The sequence below is a fragment of the Phyllobates terribilis genome, unplaced genomic scaffold (assembly GCF_046119375.1).
Source record: "Phyllobates terribilis strain yellow unplaced genomic scaffold, ASM4611937v1 Scaffold_136__1_contigs__length_4911898, whole genome shotgun sequence".
In the NCBI taxonomy this organism is placed as follows: domain Eukaryota; kingdom Metazoa; phylum Chordata; class Amphibia; order Anura; family Dendrobatidae; genus Phyllobates; species Phyllobates terribilis.
This window is the reverse complement of record NW_027362896.1, coordinates 2,397,890-2,423,424: the sequence shown is the minus strand read 5'-3', so window position 1 is coordinate 2,423,424 and position 25,535 is coordinate 2,397,890. Positions and strand designations below refer to the sequence as shown.

At 44.1% G+C, this 25,535-nt stretch overlaps 2 protein-coding genes across 2 annotated transcripts in view; one reads left to right on the top strand and one right to left on the bottom strand.

The window, feature by feature from the left end:
* The window catches only part of LOC141204972 (uncharacterized), a 230,552-nt gene that overhangs the window by 118,055 nt on the left and 86,962 nt on the right, over positions 1-25,535 (bottom strand). The window lies entirely within an intron of this gene.
* On the top strand, positions 226-25,535 carry LOC141204959 (uncharacterized). The gene is made up of 7 exons (XM_073663993.1): positions 226-279; positions 6,384-6,518; positions 6,648-6,827; positions 6,910-7,033; positions 7,117-7,214; positions 7,411-7,501; positions 19,376-25,535. Exons 2-7 carry the CDS (start codon positions 6,441-6,443, stop codon positions 20,818-20,820), a joined length of 2,016 nt encoding a protein of 671 aa, XP_073520094.1. The 5' UTR covers positions 226-279; positions 6,384-6,440; the 3' UTR covers positions 20,821-25,535.

Below are 25,535 nucleotides of genomic sequence, written 5' to 3'. Positions count from 1 at the left end.
TCGTACACACGCGGCTCTGCTCCGTACACCTCGTACACACGCGGCTCTGCTCCGTACACCTCGTACACACGCGGCTCTGCTACATCCACACTGTAAACCCCTCCTGACCCCACACATAAACTTCAGCTCATCCAGCACCATGACAACCAGCACAGCAGAGTCCTGCATCCACTGAGGCCCCTGATCATGTGACCCCTGACTCCTCCCCTCCTGTGACCTCATCACAGGTCCTGTGCGCACAGAACTGCCATATATGTGGTGGCGGCTCTGCAGGTGGAGGTATGTGGAGACTCCATTACTGGGCGCAGGGGGCATTAACCACTTCAGCACCGAGACTCTTTTGGGGTCTCTGTGTGGTGTGAACAGTGAGGTAACAGCTGTGGACAGAATGCGGCTTATCTGGTTCCCGTCCACATTAGATACATTCAGACGACTGCAGGATGAAGGACCGAAGCCCAGAGAAGTCCTCACACAACGCCATTATTCCTCTCCTAGTTCCAGCACAGTAATGTAGATACTGGTGATTTCTCTCCATTACTGGATCAAGTATCGGGGGAGTTCTAGACCGCGCCCCGTATGTCTTGTGTCTGTTATTCAGACAATGTACATTCGGGCATTGCCTGCCATACACTGTAGTGCTGTAGCCATGTTTTCTACTGGCATTACTGCGATTGGCCGGCCGCATCTTGTTATCGGTAGTGATGAGGGAACGTGCTCCGATAAAGGGTTAACCGAGCACGCTCGAGCATAACTGAGTATCATAGGAGCGCTCGTATATCATGTTCGCATCCCTGCGTTTGCATGATTTGCGGCTGTTAAACAGCTTCAACATGTGAGGATTCCCTAACAAACAGGCAATCCCTGCATGTGTTGAGGCTGTCTAACATCCGCAAATCATGCAGACACAGGGACTCGAACATGATATACGAGCACTCCGATGACACTCAGTTATGCTCGGGCGTGCTCGGTTAACCCCTTATCTAAAGACCATTCGCTGATCACTAGTTCTTGGGTCTTACAGAAGACCCCGCAATGCGATGCTCGGCCCACTGTCCTCAGAAAGTATGGTAGTTCAAGGAGAGTTGTTATAGGAGGGAGTGCTTAGATTAATGTCCTCTCCCTCCCCCTAAATATTATAAAGTTGCACCCTTTAGTTCCTTCCATCTGGCAGTAAAGGATGTATTTCACCTTTTTTAAACCTATTAAATAAATAATGAATTTAAAAAAATGATGTGGAGTCCCCCTCCCTATTTTTGATAACCAGCTAAGGTAAAGAAAACAGCTTGGGGCTGATATTATCCAGCTGGGAAGGTCCATGGATATTGGCCCCTTCCAGCCTAAAAATACCAGTCCGCAGCAGCCCCAGAATTGGAAAATCCAATTTGATGCGACAAATTTTGGCACTTTGCCTGCCTCTTCCCAATTGCCCTGGTATGTTGGCAACCAGGGTAATATTTTTTGGGTTTACGTCAGCTGTGTATTGTCAACTGTTATCAATCCTAACAGTTAGTATTGGAGAAGCGTCTATCAGACACCCCCATTACAAACCCAGTAAACTAAAAGAAAAAAAAACACACAAAAATATTTTTTTAGAAAACAACTCCCCGACAGACAACAGAGGAATAAAGTTCAGAGAAGAAGCTTCATAGAAAGACATTGAAGTTACAGACGTCATTTAACACTTTGGGAGAAAGTGATTCCAGGGAGTAAATCCAGAACACGTCTCTGTAGAAGTTTACTGCGTTGTGATTGTGAATCCGCTGCGGTCGTCTCTTCTAACACCGACAGTCGGAGTTCAGAACTTTTATCACCAACTCTGAGAAATGTCTGGCCACGGTGGTCTCACCAAACTTCTTCTCTTCTTCATTCTTTTTTTTGCAGCGGCCGCAGTGGATTTCATCCTAGACTCATTAGAGCCGAATAGAGGAGCGATGTTCCTTCAGTCTGATTGTAATTGATCGTGGTGTTTGTCCAATGTCCACTTTAAAGAAGTTGTTCACTACTTTATATGAACCCCCCCAACGTATCCCCCCCCCGGGGCCCAGAAATGTTTTTGAAAATACCTTGCTGTGCCTTTTCTGCCTCTGAGCGGCGCTATCGCTGGCCGCTCAGCGGCATCACGTGACCCGTCACTGATGTCACGTCAAGTGAGGCGTGACATCAGTGACGCGCTCCCCGCAGTGGATGCTGGGCTGTGGGCGGGGTTACCCCGTGCATCACACCCAGGATCCACCGCGTGCTTTCCCAGTGAATGAGGAGAGGGAGAGTGCGCGGTGGATACCGGGTGTGATGCGCAGGGTAACCCCACCCACAGCCCAGCATCCACCGTGGAACTCAGAAGTGAGTACCCCCTGCTGCAGCTGGAACATGACGTGACATCAGATGTCAGAGCCGGCTGAACCGGGAGGTCACGTGATGCCTGTGAGCGGCCAGTGATAGCGCCGCTCACAGGCAGAAAAGGCACCACAGAGTATTTAGAGAAACACTTATGGGCCCTGGGGGAATACATTGAGGGATCATATAAAGTAGTGGACAACCCCTTTAACACAAGGGCACTTTACCGAGTAATTCACACCAGAAATATAGCCAGTAAAAACCACCAATATCCACAGGTGTCCCTTCTAATTGGTGGGAAAACTATCACCTCTAATAATCCTCACACAGTTCTGGAATGACAAACACGTAAAAGTGCCCCTTTATGGATTTGAAAGAAAGTCTGTTTAGACACTTTAGCTTAATAGTATCAGCTCTAATCAAATGGTTAGAAAGCGATTTACCCTGAAGATTCACAAATTATGGGGTTGCTTTAAAAATGTTATATTTATAGTGATTTTGTGAAGGAATCATGTATTGCTCCCATAGTACAGTGCCCCTTTCATGGTCCCCACACACAGTATACTGTTCCCTCTAGTACCGCCATCCACCCACACACTGTATAATGTCCGCACACTACCTCCATCCCCAATTGTATTTTTTGGGGGTGTTTTTCATGTAATATATGGAAACCTACCGTATTTGCCGGAGTATAAGACGACCCCCAACTTTTCCAGTTAAAATATAGAGTTTGGGATATACTCGCCGTATAAGACTACCCCTCTTCTAACGCAAATACGGTAAAAATAAAAAAAAAAATCTATTTGATTTCAATATGGTAATTTTAAAGTGATGAACCTTACCGACGATTGGCTGGTAGTTGTATACATATCCTGCTTGGATTGGTCAGCTCTCCCTGCCTGCCCAGCCCTCCCTGTCTCCAAGACTATCAGAGCGGTAGCGCATCCCTCTGGCCCTTGTATCATTACTGGTACCTCCTTCTCTGCCTCTCTGATCTTGCTCCTGAGGACTACAGTGACAAGGTGAGGGGGATGCCTGCAGCTTGCTTCACTTAAACTTTCCCGGTGAGGCGCCCCCTCACCTCGTCACTGCAGTCCTCAGGAGCAAGATCAGAGAGGCGGAGAAGGAGGTACCAGTAATAGGATACAAGGGCGGTCCAGAGGGATGTGCTACTGCCCTGATAGTCTTGGAGACAGGGAGGGCTTATAAATTACCGTAATTGCAAAAAGAACTTCGGCACTCCATACATGAATATATAAGAAATATTGTATCTAGACTAATGTCACTTTGAAAAATGAAGGTTTTTTGCGCATAATTTGGCCAATTTATGTGTGCCCATCAACCACGACAAGGTCACCTTCGTATGATGGGAAACTACGCTACGCTACCACTGGATATGCCACTCTTGGGCTGTAAGCCTGTATGGACAATATGTCTCTGCTTGGGCTTTTAACCTACAATGTATGGGCTGGTAGAGCTAGTTAAAACCACCTGTGACTGAATGGGAGGGACACATGGTCAGAAAAAAGGCTGTCAAACTTCTAATAGTGTGAACACGTACCTGCTGCAATGCTCCAGGAGCGGGATCCCAAAAATGATCAATAGAAAAAAAGAGAGGGGTCGCTCACTGGTCTATTCGGGTGCTCTGAAGAAAAGAGTAATCTCAATTGCAAAAAGAACTTCGGCACTCCATACATGAAAATATAAGAAATATTGTATCTAGACTAATATCACTTTGAAAAATGAAGTTTTTTTGCGCATAATTTGGCCAAGAGTGGCATAACCTTCATTTTTCAAAGTGACATTAGTCTAGATACAATATTTCTTATATATTCATGTATGGAGTGCCGAAGTTCTTTTTGCAATTGAGATTACTCTTTTCTTCAGAGCACCCGAATAGACCAGTGAGCGACCCCTCTCTTTTTTTCTTTTTATAAATTACCATAAATACCTTATTTTTCGGACTATAAGACGCACCGGACCATAAGACTCACTTAGGTTTTAGAGGAGGAAAATAGAAAAAAATGTAAGCAAAAAATATGTTCACGATGTACTTTTAAGGGGGAGGGGGTCTTCTGCTGACACTAGTATAGGGGTAATGTCCCCCAATTCTGACAATATCCCCCATCCTGGTATATATGCCCCCCCCTTCCTTTTATACGTGCATCCCTCCATCCTGGTATGCCTGGAACCCGTCCATCCCGGTATGCATGGCACCCCTCATCCCTGTCCCGGTATGCAAGGCACCCCTCATCCCTGTCCCGGTATGCAAGGCACCCCTCATCCCTGTCCCGGAATGCAAGGCACCCCTCATCCCTGTCCCGGTATGCAAAGCACCCCTCATCCCTGTCCCGGTATGCAAGGCACCCCTCATCCCTGTCCCGGTATGCAAGGCACCCCTCATCCCTGTCCCGGTATGCAAGGCACCCCTCATCCCTGTCCCGGTATGCAAGGCACCCCTCATCCCTGTCCCGGTATGCAAGGCACCCCTCATCCCTGTCCCGGTATGCAAGGCACCCCTCATCCCTGTCCCGGTATGCAAGGCACCCCTCAACCCTGTCCCGGTATGCAAGGCACCCCTCATCCCTGTCCCGGTATGCAAGGCACCCCTCATCCCTGTCCCGGTATGCAAGGCACCCCTCATCCCTGTCCCGGTATGCAAGGCACCCCTCATCCCTGTCCCGGTATGCAAGGCACCCCTCATCCCTGTCCCGGTATGCAAGGCACCCCTCATCCCTGTCCCGGTATGCATGGTCCCCCTAATCCCCATCATGCTGCACATAAAAAAAAATAAACACTCCTACTCACCTTTCTTCTCTCTCCTCCAGAGCTGCATCCTGTCTGCCTGCACTGATCTCTCCATGTGAGCCGAGCATGATGTCACTGCCATTCGCGGCTCACAAGGAGAGATCAGCTGCCGGAAGTCACTGCTCCCCATGCCAGGACTGTGTGCGCGGGGAGCAGTGACTTCACTCTCCTTCATAGCCGGCACACAGCAGAGCCGCGCTGCGGCACCTGCTGCTGCCGGCTATCTCCTGGCCCGCTCATTAAAGGGCATGAATATTCACCCCCTCCCCACACCCATGGGCGTAGAGAGAGGTTGAATATTCATGTCCTTTAACAGCTGGCACAGGCAATTCCGGCAGCAGCAGGAGCCGCAGCGTGGCTACACTGTGTACCACTATTAAGGAGCATGAATATTCAGTGCTCCCCATGCTCCATGAGCATGGGGAGCACTGAATATTCATTTTCTTTAGCAGCGGGGACAGTGTAGGCTGCAGCCTCCTGTGCCCCGCTCCCCCCACACCCCACACATCATATATATATATACCCCCTCCTCCCACAGCTTTCGGAGTATAAGGGTATACGCCCTATAAGATGACACCCGGCGTATAAGACTACTCCTGACTTTTGAGAAGATTTTCAGGGATTAAAAAGTCGTCTTACACGCCAATACGGTACATGAAAATGCTAAAAAACTCCTATCATATCCAGAGAAAAAAAATACATTGTATATGGAGAATTTGGCATCAAATACCTCTTGTGTTGGTGGTCTTACAAACAAGCTTTTATAAATGTCTCAAACTTCTGTGTGTGAATCAGACCTGAGATCTAACGGGATAGAAGATTACAGTCTGGAAACATTCATATAGACGGCCGGTGGTGATCTAGTGGGTGACAGGACTCTGGCCAAATATGTTTCTAGAGCCGTAGAAGATGAAGATTTCGTCCTCATCATGAAGTAGTTATTCCTCATGTCACGTGTTATTAATATCTCCTGCAGTTTTGCTAATGCCGATTCCAGTGTCCGTAAATAAGACAAGACTTAGCAATAAGTCTATGAGAAACGTATTCAGCTGCAGACTCAAAGGAAGAAACTGCTTGTTGTCTGTGGCCTAAAATATATAGGTTTTATTACTAGATGTAAAGAAGAAAACTAAATAGTATAAAATAGTAAATCTCCTATGTTTCCCCTTATTATCTCCAGTAATTGTATTATTACACAGGATTTTTATGAATTTACATCGGCTCATCATCTTCTCATTCAGGTCTCTACAATATCGGATCCTTTAAATAAGAAAATTTTTCTGATTCATCCATTAAACATGGATATGGACAGAGACAAGATGGTGGAGAGGATATTACACCTCACCCTAGAGATCCTCTTCCGGCTTACTGGAGAGGTGAGAGATTCTGATGACGTCACATTACATCATTCTTATCTATGGGAATAACAGATGGACAGAACTGGAGAGGTGAGGACTCTGGAGATGTCTGGAGGGAGATTTATTAATGTGTCTCTCCATAACCAGGATTACACAGTAGTGAAGAAGACCTCTAGTGAGTGCTGCCAGGCCCCTGTGTCTGAGGGATGGGGAAGACCACTGAGCCCAATCACGGGGCCTCCACCTCACCCCCTGATACATGAGGACATCAATGACCAGAAGATCCTAGAACTCACCAACAAGATGATTGAGCTGCTGACAGGAGAGGTGACACTGCTGAGAATGCTGGGACATTATACAGTAACACTATGAAGGGATTGGGGGATGATTGTATCGTTGTATGTGTCAGGTTCCTATAAGGTGTCAGGATGTCGCCGTCTATTTCTCCATGGAGGAGTGGGAGTATTTAGAAGGACACAAAGATCTGTACAAGGACGTCATGATGGAGGTTCCCCAGCCCCTCACATCACCAGGTAATAGACAGGACTAAATACACACGGCCTATAATTATCTGTATGTAAAGAATGAATTCAGTCCCTGTATGTGTTTCCTCCAGATCTATCCAGTAAGAGAACAACACCAGAGAGATGTCCCCGTCCTCTTCTTCCACAGGACTGTAAACAAGAAGATCCCAATGTTCTTCAGAATCATCAGGTAGATGGAGAGAAGGTGTAATGAGATCTCCCTATGATGTGTAGACGGCTGTGAAGGTCTTGTGCTCAGTCTTGTTTTATCCACCAGTATTATATGTTTTATATTTGTGTAATGAGAACGGTGGAGATGGCAGGATTAGAGCTGATCATAGATGGGACTTCTCATCTGTTTGTGACTTCTACAATATTTGTTTCAGGGTGAAGATCTGTCCCATATTAATACTACAGAGACATATGTAAGGGGTGATGAGCGGTGTAAAGAGGAGATTCCTACAGATAACCGTCCAGGTGAGTAGTAACCACTAAATGCAGAGAAGTCACAGATTCTTCTCAGATAATATAGCACTGCTGGAATAGGTGAACAAGTAGGGTCCATTCAAATAGCAAATGAAACTTGGCACTCAAACAGGCATAATTGTAATGTATTTAATTGCAGTCCAACACAGGTACAATTGTTTTGGTCCTCAAGACCTTCATCAGTGTGTACTGCAGCATAAAGACAAAAAAATTAAAAACTACATATATCAGACAAAAGCATAAAAAGTACCTTATTTTTCGGACTATAAGACTCACCTAGGTTTTAGAGGAGGAAAATAGAAAAAAAAATGTAAGCAAAAAATGTGGTCATGAAGCCCTGTTAAGTGGTGGTGAATATTCATGGCCTTTAATAGCGGGGACGCTGACAGCCGAGCGCAGCAGGAGCCGCGCTGCGGCTACAGTGTGCGCGCTATTAGGGAGAATGAATGCTCACTGCTCCCCACGCACAGAGTCCCAGCGTGAGGAGCAGTGACTATTCCGGCACAGAGCTGGACACAGCACTGGAGGAGAGAGAAGGTGAGTATGAAAGTTTATTTTTTTTCTGTGCAGCTTGAAGGGGATCAGGGGATGCCAAGCATACCTGGATGAGGGGGCCATATATACAGGGATGAAGGGGGCCATGCATACAAGGATAAGGGGGGCTATGCATACAGGGATGAAGGGGGCCATACATACAGGGATGAAGGGGGCCATACATACAGGAATGAGGGGGGCCATACATGCAGGAATGAAGGGGGCCATGCATACAGGGATGAGGGGGGCCATACATACAGGGATGAAGGGGGCCATGCATACCGGGATGAGGGGGACCATACATACCGGGATGAGGGGGACCATACATACCGGGATGAGGGGGACCATACATACCGGGATGAGGGGGACCATACATACCGGGATGAGGGGGACCATACATACAGGGATGAGGGGGGCCATGCATACCGGGATGAGGTGGGGCATACATACAGGGTGCCATACTTACCAGGAGCTGCGCTGCAGGCAGAGTGTGCCGGTTATTAAGGAAAATTAATATTCACTACCATGGGCGTGGGGAGCAGTGAATATTAATTTTCTTTAGTAGTGGGCACAGTGTAGGCTGCAGCAGGCGGCTGCTGCCTCCTGTGCACCGCTACTCCGCCACTGTCGCTTCCCCCACATCCCCCACCACCCACAGCCACAGTATTTTATGTATATCGGACTATAAGACGCACCCCCCACTTTCCTCCAAAATTTTGGAGGAAAAAAGTGCGTCTTATAGTCCGAAAAATACGGTACTAGAAACAAACTGTCATAAGGTATTTCTGAAATTCATAATCATCTGAAAATCAAAATCATTGCAATAGAGAGCACATAATGGTTGTATAATAAGTCCTACCAGACTGCTAGGAATATAGTTAAAGGTGAAAGCAGGAAGGACACAGTGGGAAGACAGGATCTAGGGAGACAAACAGCCATAAGAACACCAGCCTCATAGGGAATTATCCAATCGGTACCAGCAGATATATGTAGAAACATACCCAGTAGTGAGAGCAGGAAGTATGACAGGCGTGGAACATGGTATCCGCCGCTGGTTCCTAAGGTCGCCATGTTAAGGGAGGAGAAAGCCTAGTATATGTGGCGGGAACTAATGTCCCAGGAGACCAATCAGGGTGAACCGCCGGTGTAACGTTCCTGGAAGTGGACTGAAGCGTTAGGAGGCGGTGTCTGGATAGCAGTGACGTCATCGGAAGTGACGCCTTGTCAAGCGCTGCTATCAATTGCCTGAAGGCATAGGAGGTGTGACTGGAGAAACTGAGGGCGAACGTGCGTTCCACGGTGCAGGATGTGCATGTCAGAGGCTGCGTCCTGCGTTCCAACAGCAGGAAGATTGTGTTCTGAATGGGTGGAGTGCGTTACAGAACAGGGGAGTTTGCGTTTTACTGTGTGATGAGGGATGGACGCCGTGCAGGACTATAGGACAAAAGAATAATAAGCCTGGAAATATGACAGGAGGTGAACAGGTGTAAGTGGATCAGCCTGTGGGCCGTGGAGGATGATGATCAGTGATTAAAATAAGGAGAAGCCGTTCTGCAACATAAAGAATACAAAATAAATACCATGATAATGAAAGAAAATTAATCTCTCTAAAATGACATGCAAATACTGTATCTCAAAACACATATATGTACACTCCCAACAGTGAAAAACTCAAGGCTGACAACAATGTGGTACAACTTATGCAGCTCTCTCTAAAATTATCACAGGAATGACAATTAAACATAATCCCTATTGAGCCCCCTGGGGGTAAGGGTTTGAAGTTCATGGATCTAAAAGGCCTCCCTTATCTTCAGTAGGCGTGCACGGTCACCTCCGCGTCTAGGGGAAAGCACCTGGTGAATGACCTGGAACTTGAGTTGAGATATGTTATGGCCTAATGTAACAAAATGTTGTAGCAAGAGTAGTAGTAGATTCTTACATCTAATGCTGGGATCACACCTTATCCGACCACGCTCGCTCAGCACTGGTTGCCAGGTGCTGCTGCCATGTTAGTCATTCAATGAAGCTCAGCCTGAGGTTGGGCTCCATGGAAGTGTCACAATCAAGGTGCCGGACGTTATTGCAGCACCCTCACTTTGTAGTTCGCGGTGACTATAAAGTCTCCCTCCTTGCACCGATCCTATGACAGGAAGCGAGTGGCGACAGGGAGAATAAAATGTAATTTTCTCCGTCTAGCCAATGCTTTTCCAATAAGCCGTCTAACCAGGCTTTAAACCCTATTTACCTGCAGATTACCCCTATATCTGCAGATAAATAGCGTTTTTCAAGGTGACAAGTTACCATTAAAGGGACTCTGGCAGTACGGAATGACTGTTCGAACCAAGTCCTGCCGCATGGTGCTCCACCGCGCGGCCAATCATGTAACTATAGTGCATTATAGAAAAGCATAACAAGTAATAAAACAGTTTATGGTGGGCTGTAGTGTGGGCCCCTAGAGTCAGTTCCCCTGGTGGGCCCTAGGCACCCCAGTCCGACCCTGCTTATATGTGTTTTGAGATACAGTATTTGCATGTCATTTAACGGAGATTAATTTTCTTTCATTATCATGGTATTTATTTTGTATTCTTTATGTTGCAGAACGGCTTCTCCTTATTTTAATCACTGATCATCATCCTCCACGGCCCACAGGCTGCTCTACTTACACCTGTTCACCTCCTGTCACATTTCCAGGCTTATTATTCTTTTGTCCTATAGTCCTGCACGGCGTCCATCCCTCATCCCACAGTGGAACGCAAACTCCCCTGTTCTGTAACGCACTCCACCCACTCAGTACACAGTCTTCCTGCTGTTGGAACGCATTACACAGCCAAATCCGACAATACACAATATACAGCTGTACACTACTATCTGGGCACATGGCAGGTTAAGAAGGGAAGGCACGCCACTTAGCTATTTGAATGCAGATCTTGCTGGAATAGTTCTACGGGTCTCAAGATGAGTGCTATCTATCTTCTTACTGACATGTTCTAATTAGTAATGAGCGAGCATGCTCGTTACTCGAGATTTACGAGCATGCTCGGGCGAGCACCTAGTATTTTCAGCGTGCTCGGAGTTATGTTTGATTCACTCCTGTGTGCATGATTTGCGACTGTTTGACAGCTTTAATACATGTGAGGAATGCTTAAGAAGCAGGCATTTCTCACATGTATTAAAGCTGTCAAACAGTTGCAAATCATGCACACAGGAGTGATTTAAACATAACACCGAGCACGCTGAAGATACTCGGTGCTCGCCCAAGCATGCTCGCTGTAAGGGTTAACAGAACATACTCGCTCATCACTGGTTCTAATTTATTAATTTGTCACCGGTGAGAGAAACTATATTATCTTTTCCATGGTATCACCTATATTCATTAATAATGAGCACGTCCACTAGAGGGCGTCTCCTACTAGTTAGACGTTGTCTCACTGTCAAAAGTTTATAATGAGGGACTAACTACTTTTCTTGTAGCACAGAGGCTCTGGAATAGTGAAAATGGCTTCTCGCTCCCCAAAAGAAATTTATCAAATTCTGCTCTCCGAAATGCAAATGCTCCCATCCCTTCTCAGCACCACAGTGTGCCCAAACCACAGTTAGCGTCCATATATTTGGCATTTCTGTAGCGATGAAAGTCGGCCTAATTAACGGGTGCATGTCTCCAGAAGCATGAGCTAGGCACAATGTACAGGCACTACAACTTACTGATCACTACAACGTACTAGGCACTACAAAGGTAGTTTGCAATTTTCACTCAGCAACATCCACTGCTGCTTGTTTCTGGAAAAAAAACCATGGAGTGAAAATCTACTCTACACCTGTAGATAAATTCCCAAAGGAGTATATTTTCCAAAATGGGGTCACTTGAGGGGGGATTCTGCTCTTCTAGCATTAAGGGGCTTTGTATATGGAGTCCTGCGCTCTAGGAGGCAAATAGTGTTCCGTCCTTCCCGAGTCTCGCTGTGTGACTAAGCAGTACTGTACAGCCACATATGGGGTATTTCCAATTTGAGCATAAATTGTGAGATTAATTTTGGTGCCATTTTTATCCATTTCCCAGTGTGAAAATGTAAAATCTAGGGCTAAAACAAAATTTTAGTGGGAAAAATGTTATTATTTTTTCTTCACTGCCCAATAGTATAAAGTTCAGTGACCCCCCTGTGGTGTTAATATGATCACTGCACCCCTAGATGAATTCATTGAAAGGTTTAATTTGTAAAATATGGTCTCTTATGGGGGAGGTTCTATTGTTCTTGCACCTCAGGGGCTCTGCCAATGTGATATTGCACCCTCAAGCCAGTCCAGCAAAATCTGAACTCCAATATGGCACTTTTTCCCTTCTGAGCTTTGCACTGTACCTCAAAAGTAGTTTTCGTCCACATATGGGGTATCAGCATACTCAGGAGAAATCACACAACAAATTTTGGGGTCCATTTTATCCTATCCTTGTGAAAATGAAACAAAATCTGGCTAAAACAACATTTTTGTGGGAAAAATATATTTTTAATTTTCACAGATCAACGTTGTAAAATTCTGTGAAGCACCTGTGGTTTCAAGGTACTCACCACACTTCTAGATAAGTTCCCTGAGGGGTCAGGTTTCCAAAAAGAGGTCACTTGTTTAGGCAAATCAGGGGCTCTCCAAATGCGACATGACACTCGCAGACCTGAAAGGTCTTGGAATTCCTGTTGCAGAAGGTCCTTCAGCTGCTTAGCTCCTGCAGCCTCTGTTCTGTCTGTAAGCTTCCTCTCCTGCTCTTCACCGGTCACATAGATCAGTGCAGAGCAGAAGAATAGACAACAGCTCTTTCTGTGATTGGGGAGGATGCGGTATCGGCTTTCTCCTCCATCACAGGAAGCTGCCTCCAGACTATAATACGCCCACACTTTTTAACAAGAGTTTTTCTTGTTAAAAAATGCATTTTATAGTCCAAATAATATGGTAGATAAATTCCTTAAGGGACCTAGTTTCCAAAATGGGTTCACTTGTGGAGGTTTTCCTCTGTTCAGGCACATCAGGGGCTCTCCAAACACAACATGACACCCGCAGACCATTCCATCAAAGAAACATCATTCCTTCCTTTCTGAGCCGTGTCGTACGCCCAAACAGTAGTTTCTCCCACACATGGGGTATCTGCGTACTCAGGAGAAATTGCACAAGAAATTGTGTGGTGCAATTTTTCTTCTTACCCTTGTGAAGAAGCAAAATTCTGGCAAAAAAACATTTTTGTGGGAAAAATTAGATTTTCTGTATTTTCACGGCTCAACATTATAAACTTCTGTGAAGAACATGGGGGTTCAAGGTGCTCACCATACTTCTAGATAAGATCCTTGAGGGGTCTAGGTTCCAAAATGGTGTCACTTGTGGGGTGTTTCCACTGTTTAGGCACATCAGGGGCTCTCCAATCGCGACATGGCATCCGCTAATTATTCCAGAAAATTTTACATGTTAAAAGTCAAATGGCGATCCTTTTCTTCTGAGCCCTGCCATGCGCCCAAACAGTTGTTTTCCCCCACATGGGGTATCAGCATGCCCAAGAGAAAATGCACAACAAATTTTGGAGGAAGCCTAAAAATTTCCTTCCACATTCCATTAATTCCTGTGAAACACCTGGAGGGTTACTAAACTTCTTGAATGTGGTTTTGAGCACCTTGAGGGGTGCAGTTTTTAGAATGGTGTCACTTTTGGGTATTTTCTGTCATATGCGTATTGACAAATTACCGAGAGGGTAAAAAAAAACCTGGTTGAGGGGTGTATAAAAAAACATCTTTTATTACTGCTTTACTAAAATTTGGTAAAAAGTAAATTAAAACTACACTAGTTTGTCTGTGCCCTTATTATGATATTAAGTCTCTAGAAACTGTATAGTATTAGAATACATCTGATATCATGAGCTCATTATATTTATTATAGTTTTCCTCTATGTCTGCAGTTCATAGATTAGTTGATCACATTATTTACTAGGACATACACAGGTTCCCTAGCGCTACCGAAAATATATACATAGCCACCCCAACAAGTTTCGCCATGTCTGGCTTCCTCAGGGGGCTGGGGCTATTAGTGGCTGGACAGAGCCAGCGCCGCCCAGGGCTTCTTCTTCCAACGTCTCTTCCATCACCAGCACTGCCTGCAGAATGAATAAACGATAATTACTTACCAGTAATTTGATTTTCCTGAAACCCATGACAGCACCATATGAGAGAGTAGGATCCGCTCCTATTACTGGACAGGAAGCCCTGAGCACAAAATAAAAAAGCAACTCCCCTCTTCCTCCTTCAATGTGGTTTCCAGGAGTCAAGTAAGAGTCACCCAATTCATCATAATTTTTATTTATACATTCACTCAAGCACATTCTTCATTGTGAGAAGAGAAGACTAAGAACCATCAACCAAAAGCCAGATGGAGGGAAAATTAGGGTGCTGTCATGGGTTTCAGGAAAATCAAATTACCGGTAAGTAATTATCGTTTTTCCCTTCCCCCCATGCCAGCACCATACGAGAGACGATAGCAACGGAGTCCTTCAATAGGGAGGGAGCACCCCTGTAGGATCTTACACCTGAAGAAAGATACCCAGAATATCCTAGTTTAACAGATAGTGCTTCAAGATTGAATGATATCTAAAAAATTCACAATCAACATAATGTCTATCGATTTGGAGCTTAAACCAAAAGCGCCAACAAGAGTAAAAAGGATTTTTACAACACTCTTTCCTCTTTATCTCTCAGAGAATGGTCTATATTTAGAGACTTCACTTATATACATGGTTGAATATCTTTCACAGATTTGATTAGATATTCTGTTCTCATTAAATCAACTAACCAACAACTGAAGTGTATAAGAACTGGTACTAAGACTCGGGGTGTAATAGAAGCAGAAGTTAATCGATTCAGGGAACCTGGTAACCTTAACCAGGCTTTGACTAGGGTTTCTACCTTAATATTGTTGGCATTTTCAATTGAAGGCCCCACTTAAGGCCAGGATCTGGGCTGTAAGAACCTTTTTTAGGGTCAACGATCACATAATCGTTCAAAACTACCCAACTCTATGCTACCAAGAGTAGATAGAGCATTCGAGATTGCCAAAATGGGGGTTTCAAAACCAGCAGAAATATTTATTACTTTATATCCCTTAGGTTGTAACGTTAAGTCACCCCAAGAAATGTATTTAAGCCGAACGGAAACGTATAGTTCGAGATTTCCATCCTGGGGAGTTTCTAGCTACCACAATCTAGCCAAGTACCAAGAGCTATACAACTAGAAAGGGTAAGACACAGATCTGAGCTAATTCAAAAGAAAAGTCACAATCCACCGTTTATTCAGGAATGATCGTATTTACGCTATTCTCCTATAATAGCATAAATTCTGCAACTTTATAATCCAACCATGGAGATTGTTAGATGAAAATAGTTCAAATGCAAAATAGTTTAGTTTTCAAGCACAGAAACTAAGTAAACCAAGTGCTAACCATGTCCTCTGATTCCGAAGCAACTCATTCAGAAAGAGATCTAGATCTCTTATGGTATTGATCAAAACTCAAGATGGTCTTAAGCTAAGGTAGTAGCATCCCTTCCCGTTAAACATGTACCTTAAGTACGTATCATCCTGTGCTTGAGTAATAATCAGAACAGTCTTACCTCAGTGTGAAGGCATTCGTCTTAACTAGTAAAGATGCTTCTCCTTCACCACAGGAGTCTCACGGATACGGGGACATTTTAACTCATCCACTGATTCCTCCTTTTATAGGTTTATTGCAGAGTTGCCGTCTTATCACTCCAAAAACGCACTTACTGGATATTTAACCAACTCGCCACTTAGTTGAGTCTACCAGTTTATGACTTTAATCCCAAGAATACATAGTGTAATATGGCTCCATTGACTTAATTTCCAATTACTCCATCTGCACTTCTAACTGGGAGGATACACTGGTCTTGAAATGATTTTACCAGATCCGGTATAATCGTCTGTCGGGCAACTCGATTAGGAGGATGGACTGGGATATTTACTGGTTCGTCAGTCCCATAACGGCGAGTCCAACTCGTACCTCCCTTAGTAGGGCAGACAGGTAGTGCTGCCCGACTCAATACAATCAAGTTTATCTTACCATTCCGAATCAGGAGGGTAGATTGAGGCAATTTTTGGTTTATCAACCATCGATACAAGTGAGTCCAGCTTGCACTTTCCTTAGGAAGGCCGACCAGTATAGTGCTGCCTTACTTGGCACAATCAACTTCATCTTACCATTTCATACCAGTAGGGTAGATTGAAGCAATTGGTGGTCTATCAACCAACTCTTACATCCCTTAAGAAGTCAGACCGGTATAGTGCCGCCCTCTTGGCACGATCAAGTTTCTTATCACTCTAAACCAGGAGGGTAGATTGGGGCAAATGTTGTATTTTCAGCCCCCCACTGGTGAGTACAACTCGCAGCTCCTCCTACCATTTCCTATCGGGGATATCGGGTATAGAGAGTTTAATCACTTAGCGTCCAAAAGGTCATTCGAAGACTCCAGGTAGGAGTTTTAAGTGGACTTATAGTGGTTTCTTTTAAGCTTAGCGCGGGGGGGGGGGGGCAGGGGCACTCATTAAGGGTGAAAGAAAGGCGATTCCAGCACCTAAAATAGGAAAGGGTTGAACTTGGTGGACCTAGGTCTTTATTCAACCTATGTTATGTTACTATTGATCTTAGATTGTGAAGATCAACTGGACTTAAATTGGTATTATTCTTTTAGTTTCCCCATTCACACCTTTACCAAGAAGGCCACTGAGACATAGATGTTAAACACAGACTAGTTCAATATGCTATCCAAGTATGAGGGATTGACTGGACCTGTTACTCAGCAGCTATCCTTTGGACTGTATTTAATAGAATCACCCCAGACCGAGGGCATCGTCCAGAAACCTTCCTTACCAATATCAGTAATATTGCTAGTAAAGGGTAGTGAAGCTTTGAAACCTTAGTGAAAGTCATCTACGAGCCCCAAGTTGCCTGGCTAGCCGGGCACCCCCCCCGTGAGGCAGACAGCTGAGGAAAATTCTAGACCTAACGTGGCAGGTTTTTCCCAACTATGAAGCTGTCTGAAAAAACCTTCAGACAGGCCAACATTAGATATAAACCCACACCTGAATTGGCATGAGGCCTAGCCACGAGGCTCAATAAGCAAGCCACAAGGCCTAGCCGTGAAGCTCAATACGCAAGCCATGAGGCCTAGCTGTGAGGCTCAATACACAAGCCATGAGGCTCAATACACAAGCCATGAGGCTCATTACACAAGCCATGAGGCCTAGCTGTGAGGCTCATTACACAAGCCATGAGGTCTAGCCATGAGGCTCAATACACAAGCCATGAGGCTCATTACACAAGACATGAGGCTCAATACGCAAGCAATGAGGCCTATCTGTGAGGCTCAATACGCAAGCCATGAGGCCTAGCCGTGAGGCTCAATACGCAAGCCATGAGGCCTAGCCGTGAGGCTCAATACGCAAGCCATGAGGCCTAGCTGTGAGGCTCAATACGCAAGCCATGAGGCCTAGCCGTGAGGCTCAATACGCAAGCCATGAGGCCTATCCTTGAGGCTCAATACGCAAGCCATGAGGCCTAGCCGTGAGGCTCAATACGCAAGCCATGAGGCCTAGCCGTGAGGCTCAATACACAAGCCATGAGGCCTAGCCGTGAGGCTCAATACGCAAGCCATGAGGCCTAGCCGCGAGGCTCTATACGCAAGCCATGAGGCCTAGCTGTGAGGCTCAATACGCAAGCCATGAGGCCTAGCCGTGAGGCTCAATACGCAAGCCATGAGGCCTAGCCGTGAGGCTCAATACGCAAGCCATGAGGCCTAGCCGTGAGGCTCAATACGCAAGCCATGAGGCCTAGCCGTGAGACTCAATACGCAAGCCATGAGGCCTAGCCGTGAGGCTCAATACGCAAGCCATGAGGCCTAGCCGTGAGGCTCAATACGCAAGCCATGAGGCCTAGCCGTGAGGCTCAATACGCAAGTCATGAGGCCTAGCCGTGAGGCTCAATACGCAAGCCATGAGGCCTAGCCGTGAGGCTCAATATGCAAGCCATGAGGCCTAGCCGTGAGGCTCAATACGCAAGCCATGAGACCTAGCCGTGAGGCTCAATACGCTAGCCATTAGGCCTAGCCGGGAGGCTCAATACGCAAGCCATGAGCCCTAACCATGAGGCTCAATACACAGGCCATGAGGCCTAGGCCAAACAAATATAGGTAGATACGGAATCATTAAATGTAGATTCTTCCAGACTGATGTTAGCATTTCAGAGCCCAACTGGGCCCCTGCTCATTGCCACTCACTAGAGGTTTCTATAGAACACAGCATGGTGTTCCATGATTCACTGGTGCTCCAGGCATCTACATCCTTGGGGACATGAAACCACATTGAAGGAGGAAGTGGGAGTTGCCTTTTTATTTTGTGATCAGGGCTTCCTGTCTAGTAATAGGGGTGGATCCTACTCTCTCGTATGGTGCTGTCATGGGGCTCCCAAGGAAAAAGGTGGCTCCTGGTGACAGAAGCAGATGTCGCAGTAGGAGATCCCAGAGGAGATGGGACACACCATTTGCAGAAGCCCTTATATGACAAAATGGCATTAAACAAGAGCAGTAGAAATCACCATAAAGTGGCTCCATTTTGGAAATTATATTCCTCAGTGAATTAATCTATAGGAGTAGTGACTATTTTGACTCCAAAGCCACTTTCCTGAAATTAGCACGCAGTGGATGATGGAGAGTGAAAATTGCACATTTGTCGTTTTATAACCCAACACATAGTGCCCAGATTGTGCTCCAGGAGACACATCGTAAATTAAGTGGGTTCTTCTCACTATAGTAATGCCAAATACATGGATGCTAAATGCGGTTTGGGCGCACTGCAAGGCTCAGAACAAGGGGGAGATTTGACTTTGGGAGATCAGATATTGCTGGATTGGTTTATGGAAGCCATATTGCTTTTCAAGAGCCTTTGAGCCACTAATAATGTGGAAACCTCTGTTTTTCCATTGACAGATGATGGACCGGAGTGGGGACTTGTTTTGTTGTGAGTAGAAGTTTTTCTTGGTATTATTTTCACCTACATAACATTGTTTGGTGGCTTTTTATTCCATATGTGGGAAGCAGAATGAACAAACAATTGAAAACACACTCTTCTGGTTCATGCGATGAGGTTTTTCTATTAGACTGTGAACTGTCATTGTCTTGGTGAATAATTCAATTTTTTTGCATAACTTCCCATTTTTACGGACAGTTTTAAGTAGAAATGTTAAATATATAATTACAAGGATTTTTTATTAAAAAATAATAATTGGTTTTATTATTTGCAGATATCTGTACCAGGAGATCAGAGGAACACCTGACATCTTCAATTTTCAAATCAGATAATTTTCAGATCTCACAGGATACAATTGAAGTGAATGCCATTACTCCAGATTTACCATCATCACTTCACAGCAAAGATCTGTCATCTGATCCTTTGAAACAGGTCCTGTCTTCTGATTCATTACCGACTACTAAGGAAAATCAGAGTCAGAAAATAAGCATTAAAAAACAAATTGCTCCTAAAGCAAAGAAGCCATTTTCACAGTCAGAATATAGAAATAGTTTTCCCCTCAAAAAGTCTTTTCTTAAACATGAAACAATTCACAAAGCGAAGAATAGATTTTCTTGTTCCAGGTGTGGGAGATGTTTTAATCAGAAATCTTATCTTGTTAGGCACCAGAGAACTCACACAGGTGAGAAGCCATTTTCCTGCTCAGAATGTGGGAAATGTTTTACAAAGAAATCAAATTTTATCAGACATCAGAGAACTCACACAGGGGAGAAGCCATTTTCATGTTCAGAATGTGGGAACTGCTTTACAGCGAAATCAAATCTTATTGCACATCAGAGAACTCACACAGGGGAGAAGCCATTTTCATGTTCAGAATGTGGGAAATATTTTGCAAATCATTCAAATCTTATCACCCATCAGAGAACTCACACAGGGGAGAAGCCATTTTCATGTTCCGAATGTGGAAACTGCTTTACAGAGAAATCAAATCTTATTGCACATCAGAGAACTCACACAGGGTTGAAGCCATTTTCATGCTCAGAATGTGAGAAATGTTTTGTACAGAAATCAAATCTTATCAAACATCAGAGAACTCACACAGGTGAGAAGTATTTTTCATGTTCAGAATGTCGGAACTGTTTTACAGAGCAATCAACGCTTATCGAACATCAGAGAACTCACACAGGGGAGAAGCCATTTTCATGTTCAGAATGTGGAAAATGTTTTGCAAAGAAATCAAATCTTATCGAACATCAGAGAACTCACTCAGGGGAGAAGCCATTTTCATGTTCAGAATGTAGGAAATGTTTTGTACAGAAGTCAAGTCTTATCAAACATCAGAGAACTCACACAGGGGAGAAGCATTTTTCATGTTCAGAATGTGGGAACTGTTTTACAGAGCAATCAACGCTTATCGAACATCAGAGAACTCACACAGGGGAGAAGCCATTTTCATGTTCAGAATGTGGGAAATGTTTTTCAAAGAAATCAAATCTTATCAAACATCAGAGAACTCACACAGGCGAGAAGCATTTTTCATGTTCAGAATGTGGGAACTGTTTTACAGAGCAATCAACGCTTATCAAACATCAGAGAACTCACACAGGGAAAAAGCCATTTTCATGTTCAAAATGTGGGAAATGTTTTAACCAGAAAGCGCATCTTGATAGCCACCGGAGAACCCACACAAAGGAGAATGCCGCAACTACACCCAACTAGTCTCTGTACAGACTAGAAAGGCCCTAGCTGCACAACTAAAAATGCCATGGACCTAACTCTAATAGGCCATTGAGGAGTTTCTCATACCTCCTGAAGAACCAGAGGGGAGTCCACAACACACTGTTAACCAGGGGAAAGGAAAGTATGAAGTAAAATACGAAAACCCTGAGTGAGAACCTAAAACACATTCATATAGGGCAAAGTAGGCAAGCTAAGGAGAACCAAAAATAAAAGGAACAAGTATAATCTCCCAGAAACCTAACACTGTTAGAATGAAAAGGTACTGGGAGGGAAAGCAAACTGACCGGAAGGATAGTTTCACCTTTGTGGTGAAACTTACAAAATTCATCCTCACCAACTGTAAATGTAAAACCTGTCCATATATAATGACCACGGACAAGATAAAGATTCCCAATTCATCAGAATTACAAGATCCCAGGTAATTTCAGCTGCATAACATCTAATGTAGTGTACTTAATTATATGTACAAAATGTCTAACTGGGGGGGTCTGTATGTAGGGAAGATGGGGCAAAAACTTAGAACAAGGATGAATTCTCATCGCCACAAAATAAAAGAAAAAAAGATTAGATCTATCTGTGGCCAAACATTTTTTATCCCTGATCACAGCATCATGGACATGAAATTACTTGTATTAAAAGGTAACTTCACATCTCAGAGAGACAAAGTTATGACAACCTTTGACACTCAGAGCAGGAATGAATGTGTCGCATGGATTTATGTCTTTTTACTAGTGATGAGTGAATACATTCCGCACTATTTGTTACTCGCACGAATAGTACACAATTCAGGCTATTCGGCGAGTAATTCGCTATTCACCTCGGTATATTCGAGTGACCCGCCCAGTATGTTTGGCGCTTTATGTGTAGCCAATGAACATGCTGGGCTTGCTTGCCAATCACAGTAATGTCGTTGCCATCTTTGTTGTGGCATTACTGTGATTGGCTGTCCTTACAGCATCGTAGGGGGATATTTAAGCCCTGCCGGTGCCATCTTGCGCATATTACATCAACGTAGTGTGAGCGTAGGGAGAGTGAAAGCAGCGTATAGGGAGAGTCTTTTAAGACCTATTTAGAATGAAGATTAGTTCTCTGTTAGGTTGAGATAGCGCAGAGTGAGATTTAATACGAGGGAGAGGAAAAGGGCGGCAGGGTATTAGCATTGCAAGTACATGCTGCAGATCTCTGCTAGGTTGCATTGTGTATAGTCAGAAGCATATAAACCGAAGAACATGGCGGAATAGATAAACCATAGTTCATATGTGGGCGCTCCCATAAAGTACAACCTACAAAAAGAGTGGAGTGACTGAGCCCCAAAAAGAGTCAGGTCACCATCATAATGAGTCCAGATAAAAAATCAGTTTGATTGTGTATCAAAAGTAAAAAAAGGAGGTCCCACAGACACTCCTAAATAGAGGACAACCAATAAAATAGTAGGTCATGGGTGAAAGCTACACAAAGGTCAGAGAGATAACCATGTGACTCCACAAATATGGGTACATGAAAGGAAGTGACAATATTATCAATCAAAGTATCAATTATTCCAGTTACCAAGTAAATGGACAACGAAACTTACAATTAATTACATTAAATGTCCTATGTTAATCCATTGCTGGACACTTCAACATGAATAAAAAACCAAAATATCCAGATCAATATATACTAAACGTCTGGACGAAGAAGAGATACCAGCTGCATATAAAAGGTGTATATTATATTTCATCAAATTGATAAAACCAATTAACAAGACAGGGCAACAACCTCTATAAGGGAGTGACACATACATGAGCTGGGAGGGAAAATTAACCCCCCTAAAAAGGCCAAAAAATTGAACGTCACTAGTAAACAAGAAATTAATTAATATAATGCCATATACATATTCATACAATGTATTTGTTACTAAGTGACATGAATCATACACATGATGGTAACATAACTTAATTTAAATCAATACTGAAGAGACTATCCTAATGAAAAAATACAGCCTAAAATGCCAAAGTTTAAGGTGCCAGTGCTTCAGTGACTATGATGGTCATACAGATAATAGATAGCTATGTCATGATGTAAAACAGGCCAATGAATACCGGTAAACTGCAGTCTGTGATATTTCAGTTTTTCTTTTTTAATAAATTTGCAAAAATTTCTACATTTCTGTTTTTTTCAGTCAAGATGGGGTGCAGAGTGGACTTTAATGAGAAAAAAATGAACTTTTTAGAATTTACCAAATGGCTGCAATGAAACAAAGAGTGAAAAATTTAAAGGGGTCTGAATACTTTCTGTACCCACTGTATATAATAGTGTAAAATAACCCCTATACATTTAAGAACCACATCTAACATAGTGATACAATAATTCACATAGACGACTATATTGTCACTGTTGTCTTCTATCCTACACGTATAGGGTCATCCGCGAGGATAGACGCGCAACTGCCTTGCTCGTACAGTTGAGCTGGTCCCCCAGCCACTGGAAACGGACATCCCGCACGACCCATCAACCCAGGCAAAAGCTTTCCTAAGGATGAATAAAAACAATTAAAAACAAGCACCAATACATATACAATAAAACCATAAGATATTAAAAGAAACCCCATCTACTCATTAGCCTCAATTATAGGAAGGAACTGAACCCAAAGCTTTCATTAAGTCCTGCCGGTGCTAGGGTACCCAGTCGATAGATCCACTTACTCTCCAATTGTGATAAAATCCTCCCCAGGTCTCCTCCTCTTGCTCCCATGGTGACTTGATCAATATCTATGATGCAGAATTCTCTTGGGCTGCATTGATGGTGATGTAAAAAATGGCGTGGTAAAGTTTTGAGAGTGCTAGGGTCTTCCACCACTTTGGCTTTGATAATGTCCCTAACATACTCTCTTACTCAAATTTTTAATTCTTTAGTAGTAAGTCTGACATATATCTTTTTACAAGGACATTGGGCATAATAAATTACGCCCTTCGAGGTACAATTTAAATGTGCCCTTATTTCAAATGTTTTGGAGCCACCAAAATTATCAAACTTCTTTGCTTTCTTCTAATAACCACACGCCTTACAAAGCCCGCACGTGAAAAAAACATTAATATCTTTCCTGTTTATCTCTACATCTCTCCAGATCATAGTGACTGTGAACCAACAGATCTTTTAAGTTTGGACTTCGCTTCGCCACCATTGAGGGTGCTGGGGGGAGGATTTGACGGAGGATAGAATCTGTTAATAGAACTTGCCAGTGCTTCTGTAAAATTGATCTCACTTCAGGCCACCGATTGTTATATACCGAAATAAATCGGACCTCCTCCGATTTGTTGATGTTTTTTTTTATTGCCATAAATTTATTGATCTCTTGGGGTTCATGCTGCTATCCTGTAACTCCGTCTCATTGACCTACGGCTATATCCCCTCTTCAAACCGATTTGCCAGTTCTGTCGCTTGTTCCTCAAATGTTTTCTCATTAGAGCATATCCTCTTGGCCCTAAGGAACTGACCTATTGGAATTCCTCTTATGGTGGAGGGTGGGTGTGCCAATTCTGCGTGTAACAAGTAGTTTGTCGCAGTTGGTTTCCTAAATATGTCAGTAGTTATACCATTCTCAGATACCCGATTTTTAAATCCGAGAAGTCCAGACTTCTTCCCGATTTATATGTTAGCCGAATATTCAAATTGTTATCATTCAGCTTGGTCATAAGCCTCTCCAAATCTCTGGCCGTAGCCTCCCGCACAAACCATATATCATCAATGTATCTCATCCTTCCCTGGACGGTGTCCATCTCAACAGGTGGTATCCACCTGGAATATATCCCGCTCCCACGAACCCAAGAAAAGGTTGGCGTAGGAGGGGGCACAGGAGGCCCCCATATCGGAGCCCTGTTGTTGTAAGTAGATGTTCTTTTTTAAAATAAACACATGTCGAAGGACAAATTCCAGGAGGACCACGAGCAGCTCGGCCAGAGACAGCTTGAGACCACTTGACTTCAGATACCACGAAACCACCCTAATACCATCTTCATGTTTGATGGACGTATAAAGTGTCTCTATGTCTGCAGTGACCATGACTATATGGTCACCGAGGCAGAGGTGATCCAGTCTTTGTAGGGCGGCCGTGGTATCTTGTAGGAGGGCAGGCCAGAGACCAAGGGCTTCAAGTAGTGATCAATTACACTAGATATAATTTCACACAAACTGCCGTTACCGGCAACAATTGGCCTACTTGGCGGATCAATCGGATTTTTGTGATGTTTTGGAATTAAGTAAAAGGTGGCCAAATGGGGCTGTAGTTTGCGCACCATATCCAACAGTTCTTTTGGTATCACACCCTGTTTGAATGCCTCTTCGAGGATAGAAACTAGTGATGAGCGAGCACTAAAATGCTCAGGTGCTCGAAGCTCGGGTCGAGCACATTGGAATACTCGGGTGCTCGACCCGAGCAACGAGCCCAATGTAAGTCTATGGGAGACCGGAGCATTTTTCTAGCGGTCCCCCCAGGCAGTCTGCGAAGGTCAATAATTGCCCAAATCGATGGGAACAGTGCTCAATTAAACATCAGGCAGGCAGTATATATAGGCAGACAGGCAGGCAGGGTATATAGGAGGGTGCTTGAAAAACATAGCAGGGCACTTGGAACACACTAGTGCCCTCCGATTTTCATGCACCTGTCTCTTTAAAAAAGCCGGCCGGCAATTCAGCAGCGGCATACACCGGTACCC

Coding starts and splice junctions, on each gene's coding strand:
- LOC141204959 (XM_073663993.1), top strand. CDS start 6,441: ATGGATATGGACAGAGACAAGATGGTGGAGAGGATATTACACCTCACC. Junction 6,519..6,647: donor TCTTCCGGCTTACTGGAGAG/GTGAGAGATTCT, acceptor CTCCATAACCAG/GATTACACAGTAGTGAAGAA. Junction 7,034..7,116: donor CCAGCCCCTCACATCACCAG/GTAATAGACAGG, acceptor TGTTTCCTCCAG/ATCTATCCAGTAAGAGAACA.